General features: G+C 55.8%; 1 protein-coding gene across 8 annotated transcripts in view; it reads right to left on the bottom strand.

Annotated features, from left to right (window-relative positions):
- Positions 1-17,146, bottom strand: part of LOC134965708 (ephrin type-B receptor 2) — a 393,650-nt gene that overhangs the window by 53,312 nt on the left and 323,192 nt on the right. For all 8 annotated transcript variants that reach the window (XM_063942016.1, XM_063942018.1, XM_063942019.1 and 5 more), the window contains exon 6: positions 7,902-8,026. In XM_063942016.1, the coding sequence (XP_063798086.1) occupies positions 7,902-8,026 (125 nt within the window). The remainder of the gene's footprint in view (positions 1-7,901; positions 8,027-17,146) is intronic.

Below are 17,146 nucleotides of genomic sequence, written 5' to 3'. Positions count from 1 at the left end.
ATAGACGGTAATGGGAGAAAGTTTTACTTTATGTGTAGCTATTGGTAATGAGGAAACGCATCCGTACCTCAACCTCCTCCGTACCCCAACCTCCTCCGTGCCCCAACCCCATCCGTGCCCCAACCTCCTCCGTGCCCCAGCCCCATCCGTGCCCCAACCTCCTCCGTGCCCCAGCCCCATCCGTCCTCAACGTCCTCCGTGCCCCAACCTCCGTACCCCAACCCCATCCGTGCCCCAACCTCCTCCGTGCCCCAACCTCCTCTGTACCCCAACCTCATCTGTGCCCCAACCCCATCCGTGTCCCAACCTTCTCCGTACCCCAACCTCCTCCGTACGCCAACCTTATCCGTACCCCAGCCCCATCCGTACCCCAACCTCATCCGTACCCCAGCCCCATCCGTACCCCAGCCCCATCCGTACCCCAGCCCCATCCGTACCCCAACCTCACCTGTACCCCAGCCCCATCCGTACCCCAACCCCATCCGTACCCCAACCTCATCCGTACCCCAGCCCCATCCGTACCCCAACCTCACCTGTACCCCAGCCCCATCCATACCCCAACCTCATCCGTACCCCAGCCCCATCCGTACCCCAACCTCATCCGTACCCCAGCCCCATCCGTACCCCAACCTAATCCGTACCCCAGCCCCATCCGTACCCCAACCTCACCTGTACCCCAACCTCATCCGTACCCAGCCCCATCCGTACCCCAACCTCATCCGTACCCCAGCCCCATCCGTACCCCAACCTCATCCGTACCCCAGCCCCATCCGTACCCCAACCTCATCCGTACCCCAGCCCCATCCGTACCCCAACCTCACCTGTACCCCAACCTCATCCGTGCCCCAACCCCATCTTTGCCCCAACCTCATCCATACTCCAGCTCCATCTGTGTCCCCACCCTATCCGTACCCCAACCCTATCCCCGACCTCACCCGTACCCCAACCTTATGCGTGCCCGTGCCCCAACCCTATCCCCGACCTCACCCGTACCCCAACCTTATGCGTGCCCGTGCGCCAACCCTATCCCCGACTTTATCCGTACCCCAACCTCATCAGTATCAGTCCCCTGACTGTGTCCGGTCATCAGGCCCTTGCATGTGTGGAGAGATGGCGCGGTATGAATAATGAGTATTGCGCTGCAGTGCTGTGTGCTGGGATCATGGTGCGGCAGTATCACATGGTGCGGCAGTATCACATGGTGCGGCAGTATCACATACTGCATGCCTCTGATGAAATCACTGGATGTGGAGAAACGCGCAGAGTGGTCTCCTCTGGGGGAAATGGCATTGTAGCGTGGGGGGCGGCACCTTTGTGGCAATGCTTCCCATGAACTGTGTCTCATCAGTGAGGACATTTGTTTCCGATACGGCACATAACTGCGTTGTCTGGATTACACCGTGGTTGTGTGATTGCTGTGCCGCCGCTGGAGAAGCAGAGTCATGCCCGCCAGCACATAGCCACTGCCAGGCCTTAGAACATTCCAGACTGGCGGGCCTGGCAGCCGCACCACCATTTCTGACTTCGGGTTCTGGGCAGTAATGACTTCTTCCAGGCGAATCAGACGCAGCAGGGGCTGTGACATCATAGGCACGCCGGTGCCACCAGCGGCTGAGGGACTGGGAGCTACTGACAGGTCAGGTAAGTCGTTGAGGGGGCAATAATTAGTGAGTGTTTGATGTTTTTTCTGTGGTGGTCAGGGACATATTGGTCAATCACAATATTTGTTATTATATATTATTAGAGCGCCTTGTTCCGTGTTTTATAATGATTGTATTCACAGAATGTGTGTGATATATAAGGGTATAATGTTATCTGCCTGCGTCACCACACTCACGGCACAATGCCCTGTGCATGCTTCTTATGCAACCAGTGCTGGCAACAAGTGGCCTACAGCATGCCATGCAATCAGGATCGCCAAGTATTTTGCTTTCATTCAGCACTTTTACTGCTAATAAAATATGTTAATGAGACTTCAGCTTTATTCCAGAACTATTCTGTGACACTGTAATAACGCAGCAATAGGTGACATTACATATAATAGATTACCACGTGTCCTTTCTCCTAATTACACATGCACAGGGGCGCTGCTCATCCAACGCAGTAGTACACCCACCATGTCCCTGCACCCTCCCATCTGCTACTTCTGGGAGCCCCTGCCCCCACCCCCCCCATCCCAATGTCCTAATCCTGGATGTCCCTGCACTGCACTCCCCAATGTCTTACCTGCACTCTCTCCTGCATGTCCTACATCTGGGAGCCCCTGCACTGCCCCCCCCCCCCCCCCCCCTTCCCCACACACACATGTCCTACCGCTGGGTGTCCCTGCACTCTCTCTCCCCCCCCCCTCATCTCATACCGCTGGGTGTCCTTGCACTCTCCCCCCCCCCCCCCCCCCCCTCATCTCATACCGCTGGGTGTCCCTGCACTCTCTCTCCCCCTCATCTCATACCCCTGGGTGTCCCTGCACTCTCTCTCATCTCATACCCCCGGGTGCCCCTGCACTCTCTCTCCCCCCTCACCTCAAACCCCTGGGTGTCCCTGCACTCTCTCTCCTCCCTCATCTCAAACCCCTGGGTGCCCCTGCACTCTCTCTCCCCCCTCACCTCAAACCCCTGGGTGTCCCTGCACTCTCTCTCCCCCCTCATCTCAAACCCCCGGGTGCCCCTGCACTCTCTCTCCCCCCTCACCTCAAACCCCTGGATGTCCCTGCACTCTCTCTCCACCCTCATCTCATACCCCTGGGTGATCCTGCACTCTCTCTCCTCATCTCATACCCCCGGGTGCCCCTGCACTCTCTCTCCCCCCTCATCTCATACCCCTGGGTGCCCCTGCACTCTCTCTCCCCCCTCATCTCATACCCCTGGGTGTCCCTGCACTCTCTCTCCCCCTCATCCAATACCCCTGGGTGTCCCTGCACTCTCTCTCCCCCTCATCCAATACCCCTGGGTGCCCCTGCACCCTCTCTCCCCCCTCATCTCAAACCCCTGGGTGTCCCTGCACTCTCTCTCCCCCCTCATCTCATACCCCTGGGTGTCCCTGCACTCTCTCTCCCCCCTCATCTCATACCCCTGGGTGACCCTGCACTCTCTCTCCTCATCTCATACCCCCGGGTGCCCCTGCACTCTCTCTCCCCCCTCATCTCATACCCCCGGGTGCCCCTGCACTCTCTCTCCCCCCTCATCTCATACCCCTGGGTGTCCCTGCACTCTCTCTCCCCCTCATCCAATACCCCTGGGTGTCCCTGCACTCTCTCTCCCCCTCATCCAATACCCCTGGGTGCCCCTGCACCCTCTCTCCCCCCTCATCTCAAACCCCTGGGTGTCCCTGCACTCTCTCTCCCCCCTCATCTCATACCCCTGGGTGTCCCTGCACTCTCTCTCCCCCCTCACCTCAAACCCCTGGGTGCCCCTGCACTCTCTCTCCCCCTCATCCAATACCCCTGGGTGCCCCTGCACTCTCTCCCCCCCCCCCTCATCTCATACCCCTGGGTGTCCCTGCACTCTCTTTCCCCCCTCACCTCAAACCCCTGGGTGTCCCTGCACTCTCTCTCATCTCATACCCCCGGGTGCCCCTGCACTCTCTCTCCCCCCCTCATCTCAAACCCCCGGGTGTCCCTGCAGTCTCTCTCCCCCCTCATCTCAAACCCCTGGGTGTACCTGCACTCTCTCTCCCCCCTCATCTCAAACCCCTAGGTGTCCCTGCACTCTCTCTCCCCCCTCATCTCATACCCCTGGGTGTCCCTGCACTCTCTCTCCCCCCTCATCTCATACCCCTGGGTGCCCCTGCACCCTCTCTCCCCCCTCATCTCATACCCCTGGGTGTCCCTGCACTCTCTCTCCCCCCTCATCTCATACCCCTGGGTGTCCCTGCACTCTCTCTCCCCCGTCATCTCAAACCCCTGGGTGTCCCTGCAGTCTCTCTCCCCCCTCATCTAAAACCCCTGGGTGTACCTGCACTCTCTCTCCCACCTCATCTCATACCCCTGGGTGCCCCTGCACTCTCTCTCCCCCCTCATCTCATACCCCTGGGTGTCCCTGCACTCTCTCTCCCCCCTCATCTCATACCCCTGGGTGTCCCTGCACTCTCTCTCCCACCTCATCTCATACCCCTGGGTGCCCCTGCACCCTCTCTCCCCCCTCATCTCATACCCCTGGGTGTCCCTGCACTCTCTCTCCCCCCCTCATCTCATACCCCTGGGTGTCCCTGCACTCTCTCACCCCCCTCACCTCAAACCCCTGGGTGTCCCTGCACTCTCTCTCCCCCCTCATCTCATACCCCTGGGTGTCCCTGCACTCTCTCTCCCCCCTCATCTCAAACCCCTGGGTGCCCCTGCACTCTCTCTCCCCCCTCATCTCAAACCCCTGGGTGTCCCTCCACTCTCTCTCCTCATCTCATACCCCTGGGTGTCCCTGCACTCTCTCTCCCCCCTCATCTCATACCCCTGGGAGCCCCTGCACTCTCCCCCCCCCCCCCAACTCATACCCCTGGGTGTCCCTGCACTCTCTTTCCCCAATCTCATACCCCTGGATGTCCCTGCACTCTCTCTCCCCCCCCCCCATCTCATACCCCTGGGTGTCCCTGCACTCTCTCTCCTCATCTCATTCCCCTGGGTGCCCCTGCACTCTCTCCCCCCATCTCATACCCCTGAGTGTCCCTGCACTCTCTCTCCTCATCTCAAACCCCTGGGTGCCCCTGCACTCTCTCTCCCACCTCATCTCATACTCCTGGGTGCCCCTGCACCCTCTCTCCCCCCTCATCTCATACCCCTGGGTGTCCCTGCACTCTCTCTCCCCCCTCATCTCATACCCCTGGGTGTCCCTGCACTCTCTCACCCCCCTCACCTCAAACCCCTGGGTGTCCCTGCACTCTCTCTCCCCCCTCATCTCATACCCCTGGGTGTCCCTGCACTCTCTCTCTCCCCTCATCTCAAACCCCTGGGTGCCCCTGCACTCTCTCTCCCCCTCATCTCATACCCCTGGGTGTCCCTGCACTCTCTCCCCCCCTCATCTCATACCCCTGGGTGTCCCTGCACTCTCTCTCCCCCCTCATCTCAAACCCCTGGGTGCCCCTGCACTCTCTCTCCCCCCTCATCTCAAACCCCTGGGTGTCCCTCCACTCTCTCTCCTCATCTCATACCCCTGGGTGTCCCTGCACTCTCTCTCCCCCCTCATCTCATACCCCTGGGAGCCCCTGCACTCTCCCCCCCCCCCCCCCCCAACTCATACCCCTGGGTGTCCCTGCACTCTCTTTCCCCAATCTCATACCCCTGGATGTCCCTGCACTCTCTCTCTCCCCCCCCCATCTCATACCCCTGGGTGTCCCTGCACTCTCTCTCCTCATCTCATTCCCCTGGGTGCCCCTGCACTCTCTCCCCCCATCTCATACCCCTGAGTGTCCCTGCACTCTCTCTCCTCATCTCAAACCCCTGGGTGCCCCTGCACTCTCTCCCTCCATCTCATACCCCTGGGTGCCCCTGCACTCTCTCTCCCCCCTCATCTCATACCCCTGGGTGCCCCTGCACTCTCTACCTCCATCTCATACCCCTGGGAGCCCCTGCACTCTCTCTCCCCCCCTCATCTCATACCCCTGGGTGTCCCTGCACTCTCTTTCCCCCATCTCATACCGCTGGGTGTCCCTGCACTCTCTCCCCATCTCATCTCTCTCTTCCCCCTCATCTCATACCCCTGGGTGTCCCTGCACTCTCTCCCCCCTCATCTCATACCCCTGGGTGTCCCTGCACTCTCTTTCCCCCATCTCATACCCCTGGGTGTCCCTGCACTCTCTCTCCCCCCTCATCTCATACCCCTGGGTGTCCCTGCACTCTCTCTCCCCCCTCATCTCATACCCCTGGGTGCCCCTGCACTCTCTCTCCCCCCCTCATCTCATACCCCTGGGTGCCCCTGCACTCTCTCTCCCCCCTCATCTCATACCCCTGGGTGCCCCTGCACTCTCTCTTCCCCCTCATCTCATACCCCTGGGTGCCCCTGCACTCTCCCCCCCCCCCCAATCTCATACCCCTGGGTGTCCCTGCACTCTCTTTCCCCCATCTCATACCCCTGGATGTCCCTGCACTCTCTCTCCCCCCTCATCTCATACCCCTGGGTGCCCCTGCACTCTCTCTCCCCCCTCATCTCATACCCCTGGGTGCCCCTGCACTCTCTCTTCCCCCTCATCTCATACCCCTGGGTGCCCCTGCACTCTCCCCCCCCCCCCCCCAATCTCATACCCCTGGGTGTTCCTGCACTCTTTCCCCCATCTCATATCCCTGGATGTCCCTGCACTCTCTCTCCCTTGCATCTCATACCCCTGGGTGTCCCTGCACTCTCTCCTCATCTCATACCCCTGGATGTTCCTGCACACTCTCTCCTCGTCTCATACCCCTGGGTGTCCCTGCACTCTCTTTCCCCCATCTCATACCCCTGGATGTTCCTGCTTTCCCCCCCCTCCCCCCATCTCATACCCCTGGGTGTCCCTGCACTCTCTCTCCTCATCTCATACCCCTGGGAGCCCCTGCACTCCCCCCCCCCCCCCCTCATCTCATACCCCTTGGTGTCCCTGCACTCTTTTTCCCCCATCTCATATCCCTGGATGTCCCTGCACTCTCTCTCCCCCCTCATCTCATACCCCTGGGTGTCCCTGCACTCCCCCTTCCTACCAATCTCATACCCCTGGGTGTTCCTGCACTCTCTTTCCCCCATCTCATACCCCTGGGTGTCCCTGCACTCTCTCTCCTCATCTCATACCCCTGGTTGTTCCTGCACTCTCTCTCCTCATCTCATACCCCTGGGTGTCACTGCACTCTCTCTCATCATATCATACCCCTGGGTGCCCCTGCACTCTCTCTCCTCATCTCATACCCCTGGGTGCCCCTGCACTCTCTCTCCTCATCTCATACCCCTGGGAGCCCCTGCACTCTCCCCCCCCCCCCCCCCCTCATCTCATACCCCTTGGTGTCCCTGCACTCTCTTTCCCCCATCTCATACCCCTGGATGTCCCTGCACTCTCTCTCCCCCCTCATCTCATACCCCTGGGTGTTTCTGCACTCTCTTTCCCCCATCTAATATCCCTGGATGTCCCTGCACTCTCTCTCCCTTGCATCTCATACCCCTGGGTGTCCCTGCACTCTCTCTCCTCATCTCATACCCCTGGATGTTCCTGCACTCTCTTTCCCCCATCTCATACCCCTGGGTGTTCCTGCACTCTCTCTCCTCATCTCATACCCCTGGGTGTCACTGCACTCTCTCTCATCATCTCATACCCCTGGGTGCCCCTGCACTCTCTCTCCTCATCTCATATCCCTGGGTGCCCCTGCACTCTCTCTCCTCATCTCATACCCCTGGGAGCCCCTGCACTCTCCCCCCCCCCCCCTCATCTCATACCCCTTGGTGTCCCTGCACTCTCTCTCCCCTCTCATCTCATACCCACGGGTGCCCCTACACTCTCTCATCATCTCATACCCCTGGGTGCCCCTGCACTCTCTCCCTCCATCTCATACCCCCGGGTGCCCCTCAACTCTCTCCTCATCTCATACCCCTGGGTGCCCCTGCACTCTCTCCCTCCATCTCATACCCCTGGGTGTTCCTGCACTCTCTCTCCTCATCTCATACCCCTGGGAGCTCCTGCACTCCCCCCCCCTCTGATCTCATACCCCTGGGTGCCCCTGCACTCTCACTCCCCATCTCATACCCCTGGGTGCCCCTGCACTCTCTCCCTCCATATCATACCCCTGGGTGCCCCTGCACTCTCTCTCCTCATCTCATACCCCTGGGTGTCCCTGCACTCTCCCCCCCATCTCATACCTCTGGGTGTCTCCCTCGGGTAAGGTGCTGTCTCAGTAGAGTGCAGGGAAGGCCATGTGGGCAGGTAGGATGGCACTGTGCGTTGTGCGGATTACCCACCTTCTCATAGTACAGCAGCTCATAGTCCAGGATGACGCCATTGGGCTGATCCGGCTGTGACCAGGAGAGCGTGATACTGTCCACAGAGCGGCTCACCTGGTGCATGATGGAGACACTGGACGGGGCTGGAAAAGAAGAAGTAGACAATATAATAAGGAGAAGGATGCAGGAAGGGCTGGGGTTACTGGAGCGGTACGTTCACCTCTCCCGGTGATGGTCTCCTCTCCAGCAGTCAGGAGCTGTCAGGTTCCATTCCAGCACTTGGCCTGTCTGCTGTGACCTGCTCTCTCCTGCACGCTGCACTCTACCGCAATGGCTTGGGGTTACTCTGAGCCTCCAGGGTGACCCACTGATTGGTCTGAGACGGGCAGAGAACCCAGGGTTTGGACTATGTAGTCAGTTTATTCTACAAATACTGAATTCTCAAATCAGGAAGATTCACAGAAGAGATAATCCAAGAGCTAGTGTGATACGTAGTGCGGGGACTGCGCCCGCCCCAGGCAGAGGTTGGGCGGATTGGCACCATCTACAGTAACTCCTAGCTGGGCACCACTTTATGTGAGGATGTAGGTGGAGCCCTGAGATCTGTATTGTACAGGAATCCTATGCGGAGCGGCACATTTCCCAGCCAGTAAGAGCTGTGTTCTGTATATCGCATCTTCCGTCACACAATGGACGGTGCATAACTGTGTATAGTGGCGCCTAACCACGTCCTGCCCCCGAATCTAGCGCCAAATCAGTCTCATTATCTTTTGGATTATTACAGAGATAATTCTGTTCCAGGGCAGTAGATGAGCAGAAAACGACCTATCGATGCCTGGGCATACCACCGTGGTCAGCTCATCACCCTGATCTTACAATCAACTCAACAATCACAGTGATTTCACAATCTACAGAATCTGACATTTTCTAAGAGAACAGAACAGTGTTTATGTGACTTGGATGATCAGTCTAGGATGGGTAACAAGGAGACAAGGGATGGGAATGAAGTGAAATGAAGTATTATATGATGAAGGTTAAGTAAATAAAAATATACATATTGTAAAAGAGATGAAAGAAGAAAAGAAGTTGCTGGAGTGTAGGATGAGGAGGGAAGAGACCAGAAGACACTGGAATGGAGGATGAGAAGGGATGAGACCAGAGGCAACAGGAATGGAGGATGAGGAGGGAAGAGACCAGAGGACACTGGAATGGAGGATGAGAAGGGATGAGACCAGAGGCAACAGGAATGGAGGATGAGGAGGGAAGAGACCAGAGGACACGGGAATGGAAAATGAGAAGGGAGTAGACCAGAGAACACGGGGATGGAGGATGAGGAGGGAAGAGACCAGAGGACGCAGGAATGGAGGATGAGGAGGGAAGAGACCAGAGGACACGGGAATGGAGGATGAAAAGGGAAGAGACCAGAGGACACGGGAATGGAGGATGAGGAGGGAAGAGACCAGAGGACACGGGAATGGAAAATGAGAAGGGAGGAGACCAGAGGACACGGGGATGGAGGATAAGGAGGGAAAAGACCAGAGGACACAGGAATGGAGGATGAGGAGGGAAGAGACCAGAGGACTCGGGAATGGAGGATGAGGAGGGAAGAGACCAGAGGACTCGGGAATGGAGGATGAGGAGGGAAGAGACCAGAGGACTCGGGAATGGAGGATGAGAAGGGAAGAGACGAGAGGACACAGGAATGGAGGATAAGAATGGTAGAGGCTGGAGGACACGGGAATGGAGGATGAGAAGAGACCAGAGGACACGGGAATGGAAGATGAGGAGGGAAGAGACCAGAGGACACGGGAATGGAAAATGAGAAGGGAGGAGACCAGAGGACACGGGGATGGAGGATGAGGAGGGAAGAGACCAGAGGACACAGGAATGGAGGATGAGGAGGGAAGAGACCAGAGGACTCGGGAACGGAGGATGAGGAGGGAAGAGACCAGAGGAGTCGGGAATGGAGGATGAGAAGGGAAGAGACGAGAGGACACAGGAATGGAGGATAAGAATGGTAGAGGCTGGAGGACACGGGAATGGAGGATGAGAAGAGACCAGAGGACACGGGAAAGAAAGATGAGAAGGGAAGAGACCAGAGGACACAGGAATGGAGCATGAGAAGAGACCAGAGGACACGGGAATGGAGGATGAGAAGAGACCAGAGGACATGGGAATGGAGGATGAGAAGGGAAGAGACCAGAGGACACAGGGATGGAGGATGAGGAGGGAAGAGACCAGAGGACTCATGAATGAAGGATGAGGAAGGAAGAGACCAGAGGACACTGGGATGGAGGATGAGGAGGGAAGAGACCAGAGGACTCGGGAATGAAGGATGAGAAGAGAAGAGACCAGAGGGCTCGGGAATTGAGGATGAGTAGGGAAGAGACCAGAGGAGATGGGGATGGAGGATGAGGAGGGAAGAGACCAGAGGACTCGGGAACGGAGGATGAGGAGGGAAGAGACCAGAGGACTCGGGAATGGAGGATGAGGAGGGAAGAGACTAGAGGACTCGGGAATGGAGGATGAGAAGGGAAGAGACGAGAGGACACGGGAATGGAGGATAAGAATGGTAGAGGCTGGAGGAAACGGGAATGGAGGATGAGAAGAGACCAGAGGACATGGGAATGGAGGATGTGAAGAGACCAGAGGACACGGGAATGGAAGATGAGAAGGGAAGAGACCAGGGGACACAGGAATGGAGCATGAGAAAGGAAGAGACCAGAGGACACGGGAATGGAAAAAGAGAAGGGAAGAGACAAGAGGACACGGGGATGGAGGATGAGGAGGGAAGAGACCAGAGGACTCAGGAATGGAGGATGAGGAGGGAAGAGACCAGAGGACACTGGGATGGAGGATGAGGAGGGAAGAGACCAGAGGACTCGGGAATGGAAGATGAGAAGAGAAGAGACCAGAGGGCTCGGGAATGGAGGATGAGGAGGGAAGAGACCAGAGGACACAGGGATGGAGGATGAGGAGAGAAGAGACGAGAGGACTCGGGAATGGAGGATGAGAAGGGAAGAGACCAGAGGACTCGGGAATGGAGGATGAGAAGGGAAGAGACCAGAGGACACGGGAATGGAAGATGAGAAGAGACCAGAGGGCTCGGGAATGGAGGATGAGGAGGGAAGAGACGAGAGGACACGGGAATGGAGGATAAGAATGGTAGAGGCTGGAGGACACGAGAATGGAGGATGAGAAGAGAACAGAGGGCTCGGGAATGGAGGATGAGGAGGGAAGAGACCAGAGGACACAGGAATGGAGCATGAGAAAGGAAGAGACCAGAGGACACGGGAATGGAAAAAGAGAAGGGAAGAGACCAGATGACACTAGGATGGAGGATGAGTAGTGAAGAGACCAGAGGACTCAGGAATGGAGGATGAGGAGGGATGAGACCAGAGGACACTGGGATGGAGGATGAGGAGGGAAGAGACCAGAGGACACTGGGATGGAGGATGAGGAGGGAAGAGACCAGAGGACTCAGGAATGGAGGATGAGGAGGGAAGAGACCAGAGGACACAGGGGTGGAGGATGAGGAGGGAAGAGACCAAAGGACTCAGGAATGGAGGATGAGAAGGGAAGAGACCAGAGGACTCGGGAATGGAGGATGAGGAGGGAAGAGAATAGAGGACTCGGGAATGGAGGATAAGAAGGGAAGAGACGAGAGGACACAGGAATGGAGGATAAGAATGGTAGAGGCTGGAGGAAACGGGAATGGAGGATGAGAAGAGACCAGAGAACACGGGAATGGAGGATGTGAAGAGACCAGAGGACACGGGAATGGAAGATGAGAAGGGAAGAGACCAGGGGACACAGGAATGGAGCAGGAGAAAGGAAGAGATCAGAGGACACGGGAATGGAAAAAGAGAAGGGAAGAGACCAGAGGACACTAGGATGGAGGATGAGGAGTGAAGAGACCAGAGGACTCAGGAATGGAGGATGAGGAGGGATGAGACCAGAGGACACTGGGATGGAGGATGAGGAGGGAAGAGACCAGAGGACACTGGGATGGAGGATGAGGAGGGAAGAGACCAGAGGACTCAGGAATGGAGGATGAGGAGGGAAGAGACCAGAGGACACAGGGATGGAGGATGAGGAGAGAAGAGACCAGAGGACTCAGGAATGGAGGATGAGGAGGGAAGAGACCAGAGGACACTGGGATGGAGGATGAGGAGGGAAGAGACCAGAGGACACTGGGATGGAGGATGAGGAGGAAAGAGACCAAAGGACTCAGGAATGGAGGATGAGGAGGGAAGAGACCAGAGGACTCGGGAATGGAGGATGAGGAGGGAAGAGAATAGAGGACTCGGGAATGGAGGATAAGAAGGGAAGAGACGAGAGGACACGGGAATGGAGGATAAGAATGGTAGAGGCTGGAGGAAACGGGAATGGAGGATGAGAAGAGACCAGAGAACACGGGAATGGAGGATGTGAAGAGACCAGAGGACACGGGAATGGAAGATGAGAAGGGAAGAGACCAGGGGACACAGGAATGGAGCAGGAGAAAGGAAGAGACCAGAGGACACGGGAAAGGAAAAAGAGAAGGGAAGAGACCAGAGGACACGGGGATGGAGGATGAGGAGGGAAGAGACCAGAGGACTCAGGAATGGAGGATGAGGAGGGAAGAGACCAGAGGACACAGGAATGGAGGATGAGGAGGGAAGAGACCAGAGGACTCGGGAATGGAGGATGAGGAGGGAAGAGACCAGAGGAGTCGGGAATGGAGGATGAGAAGGGAAGAGACGAGAGGACACAGGAATGGAGGATAAGAATGGTAGAGGCTGGAGGACACGGGAATGGAGGATGAGAAGAGACCAGAGGACACGGGAAAGAAAGATGAGAAGGGAAGAGACCAGAGGACACAGGAATGGAGCATGAGAAGAGACCAGAGGACACGGGAATGGAGGATGAGAAGAGACCAGAGGACACGGGAATGGAGGATGAGAAGGGAAGAGACCAGAGGACACAGGAATGGAGGATAAAAATGGTAGAGGCTGGAGGACACGGGAATGGAGGATGAGAAGAGACCAGAGGGCTCGGGAATGGAGGATGAGGAGGGAAGAGACGAGAGGACACGGGAATGGAGGATAAGAATGGTAGAGGCTGGAGGACACAGGAATGGAGGATGAGAAGAGACCAGAGTGCTCGGGAATGGAGGATGAGGAGGGAAGAGACCAGAGGACACAGGAATGGAGCATGAGAAAGGAAGAGACCAGAGGACACGGGAATGGAAAAAGAGAAGGGAAGAGACCAGAGGACACTAGGATGGAGGATGAGGAGGGAAGAGACCAGAGGACACTGGGATGGAGGATGAGGAGGGAAGAGACCAGAGGACACTGGGATGGAGGATGAGGAGGGAAGAGACCAGAGGACTCAGGAATGGAGGATGAGGAGGGAAGAGACCAGAGGACACAGGAATGGAGCATGAGAAAGGAAGAGACCAGAGGACACGGGAATGGAAAAAGAGAAGGGAAGAGACCAGAGGACACTAGGATGGAGGATGAGGAGGGAAGAGACCAGAGGACACTGGGATGGAGGATGAGGAGGGAAGAGACCAGAGGACACTGGGATGGAGGATGAGGAGGGAAGAGACCAGAGGACTCAGGAATGGAGGATGAGGAGGGAAGAGACCAGAGGACTCAGGAATGGAGGATGAGGAGGGAAGAGACCAGAGGACACAGGGATGGAGGATGAGGAGGGAAGAGACCAGAGGACTCAGGAATGGAGGATGAGGAGGGAAGAGACCAGAGGACACAGGAATGGAGCATGAGAAAGGAAGAGTCCAGATGGCACGGGAATGGAGGATGAGGAGAGAAGGGACCAGAGGACTTGGGAATGGAGGATGAGAAGGGAAGAGATAGGAGGACACAGGAGTGGAGGATGAGAAGGGTAGAGACCAGAGGACACGGGAATGGAGGATGAGAGAGGAAGAGACCAGAGGACACGGGAATAGAGGATGAGAGAGGAAAAGGCCAGTGGACACAGCACTCTCTCTGGTAATGGAGGATTAGAAGGAAAGAAACCAGAGGACATGGGAATGAAAGATGAGAAGGTAAGAGACCAGAGGGCACAGTAATGGAGGATGCGAAGGGAAGAGGCTGGAGGACAGAAGAATGACGGATGAGAAGGGGAGAGACCGGATAACACAGGAATGGAGGACGAGAAGGGAAGAGACCGGATGATACGGGAATGGAGGATGCGAAGGGAAGAGGCTGGAGGACACGAGAATGACGGATGAGAAGGGAAGAGACCGGATAACACAGGAATGGAGGATGAGAAGGGAAGAGACCGGATGATACAGGAATGGAGGATTAGAAAGGAAGAGAACAAACGACATGGGAATGAAGGATGAGAGGGGTAGAGGCCGAAGGACACAGGAATAGAGGATAAAAAGGGAAGAGATCGGAGGACTCAGGAATGAAGGATGAGAAGGGAAGAGGCTAGAGGATACAGGAATGAAAGACGAAAGGGTTGAAGATGGAGAAATATGAATGGAAACTGAAAAGGTAGGAGAATGGACATGGCAATGGATGATGAAAATGGAGAAGAAAGGAAGACAGAGAAATGCAGGACGAAAAGGAAAGAGAAAATAGTGAAGGAATGGAGGATGAAAATAGAGGAGACAGGAGAACACGGGAATGGAGGATAAAAAGGGAGGAAAAAAGGGGGACACGAGAATGGATGACAAAAAACGAAGGATAAAAGAGGATATGGGAATGGAATAAAAGGGGAGGAGAAAGGAGGACACAGGAATGGAGGATAAAAAGGAAAGAAAAAAAGAGGACACGGAAATGAAGGATGAAAAGTGAGGAGAAAGGAGAAAATGGGAATGGATAGAAAGGACACAAGAATGGAGGATGAAAAGGGAGAAGAAAGGAGAACACGACAATGGGGAATAAAAAGGGGGAGAAAGGAGAACAAGAGAATGGAGGATGAAAAGTGAGGAGACAAGAGAACACAGGAATGGAGAATAAAAAGGGAAGAGAAAAAGAGAACACAGAATAGGAATATGGCAAAGGAGGAGACTGGCGGGCACATGCTTGGAGGATGGCAAATTAGACTGGTGACAACAGTTTTGGAAGCTGGGTAGAAAATTGAGTCAGTGGATTGAAGGATGGGAAGGTGACTGGCGGTTGTGTGATTCGAGTATAGGAAAGAGATTGCAAGACATGGGAATAAAGGATGGAAAGGAGACCAGAAGACATGGAATTGAAAGAAGGGAGAGAGACCAGAAGACATGGGACTGGAGGATGGGAAGGAGACTAGAGGATGCGGGATTGGAGGGATGGGAATGAGACAGAAGGACATGGAATTGGTGGTATGGGAAAAAGACCAGAGAATGTAGGATGGGGGCATGGGAAGGAGACTGGAGGACGTTGGATTGGGGGGACAGGCAGGAGACTGGAGGACTTGGGATTGGGGTGGGAAGTAGACCGAATAATGTGGGATTGGAGGATGTGAAGGAGTCTGGGGGACATGGAAAAAGAAGACAGAAGGAGACCAGAGGACATGAGATTGGAGTAATGGGAATGAGCCTGGGGGACATGGGAAAAGAAGATGGGAAAGAGACTGGAAGACAAGGAAAGCTGTAGTGGAGAGGATGACTGGACTGAAGACAATAACAGACGTCAGGATTGAAGGAGAATAAATACGACAATATTAGTATTTCCTGCCCATTCTGTTAATAATACTACTAAGTCTACATTAATAGCGTACAGGCTAGAAGAAGAGTAAAGGGTTAATCCGCCAGCCAGGGCAGGCAGCTATACTGACAGAGGGGGGTTATGTGACAGTCTACCATCACCCATCCGTGTGCTCTGATCTCAGTCCAAGTCATTCCCAGGGACAGAGTGTGGAAAATGCCTCTGTTCTGCCTATGTGATGGCAATATGAGAAACTAGCACTGCATCAGACCCGGAAAATTGTCCTAAGTCCCCGGCGCCATGGTCCAATCAATTCCTGCACAGTGATTACCGGACGCTCACTACAAGCCTGGGCACAGCGGCCACAGAGAGTGAGCCTGAGGCTACAGCCCCCAAATATTCTACTATCTTGTCCTAGGAAGCTGTTCCCTGTATCCACTACCTGTCCAACACACACCGGCTACAGAGAGATCACTCACCGTCTACAGCGAGATCACACACACCGGCTACAGAGAGACACACACCAGCTACAGAGAGATCACACACCGGCTACAGAGAGAGCACACACCGGCTACAGAGAGATCACACACCGGCTACAGAGAGATCACACACACCGGCTACAGAGAGATCACACACCAGCTACAGAGAGATCACACACACCGGCTACAGCGAGAGCACACACCGGCTACAGAGAGATCACACACACCGGCTACAGAGAGATCACACACACCGGCTACAGAGAGATCACACACACCGGCTACAGAGAGATCACACACACCGGCTACAGAGAGATCACACACACCGGCTACAGAGAGATCACACACCGGCCACAGAGAGATCACACACACCGGCTACAGAGAGACACACACCGGCTACAGAGAGATCACACACCGGCCACAGAGAGATCACACACCGGCTACAGAGAGATCACACACCGGCTACAGAGAGATCACACACACCGGCTACAGAGATCACACACACCGGCTACAGAGAGATCACACACACCGGCTACAGAGAGATCACACACACCGGCTACAGAGAGATCACACACACCGGCTACAGAGAGATCACACACACCGGCTACAGAGAGATCACTCACCGGCTACAGCGAGATCACACACACTGGCTACAGAGAGATCACACACCTGCTACAGCGAGATCACACACTGGCTATAGAGATCACACACACCGGCTACAGAGAGATCACACACACCGGCTACAGAGAGACCACACACCGGCCACAGAGAGATCACACACACCGGCTACAGAGAGATCACACACACCGGCCACAGAGATATCACACACCGGCTACAGAGAGATCACACACACCGGCTACAGAGATCACACACACCGGCTACAGAGAGATCACACACACCGGCTACAGAGAGATCACACAAACCGGCCACAGAGATATCACACACCGGCTACAGAGAGATCACACACACCGGCTACAGAGAGATCACACACACCGGCTACAGAGAGATCACACACACCGGCTACAGAGAGATCACACACACCGGCTACAGAGAGATCACACCGGCTACAGAGAGATCACACACCGGCTACAGAGAGACCACACACCGGCTACAGAGATCACACACACCGGCTACAGAGAGACAC

Source organism: Pseudophryne corroboree, chromosome 10 (assembly GCF_028390025.1).
Source record: "Pseudophryne corroboree isolate aPseCor3 chromosome 10, aPseCor3.hap2, whole genome shotgun sequence".
Classification (NCBI taxonomy): domain Eukaryota; kingdom Metazoa; phylum Chordata; class Amphibia; order Anura; family Myobatrachidae; genus Pseudophryne; species Pseudophryne corroboree.
Note: the sequence above shows the minus strand (reverse complement) of the source record. Positions and strands in the feature narration are given on the sequence as shown.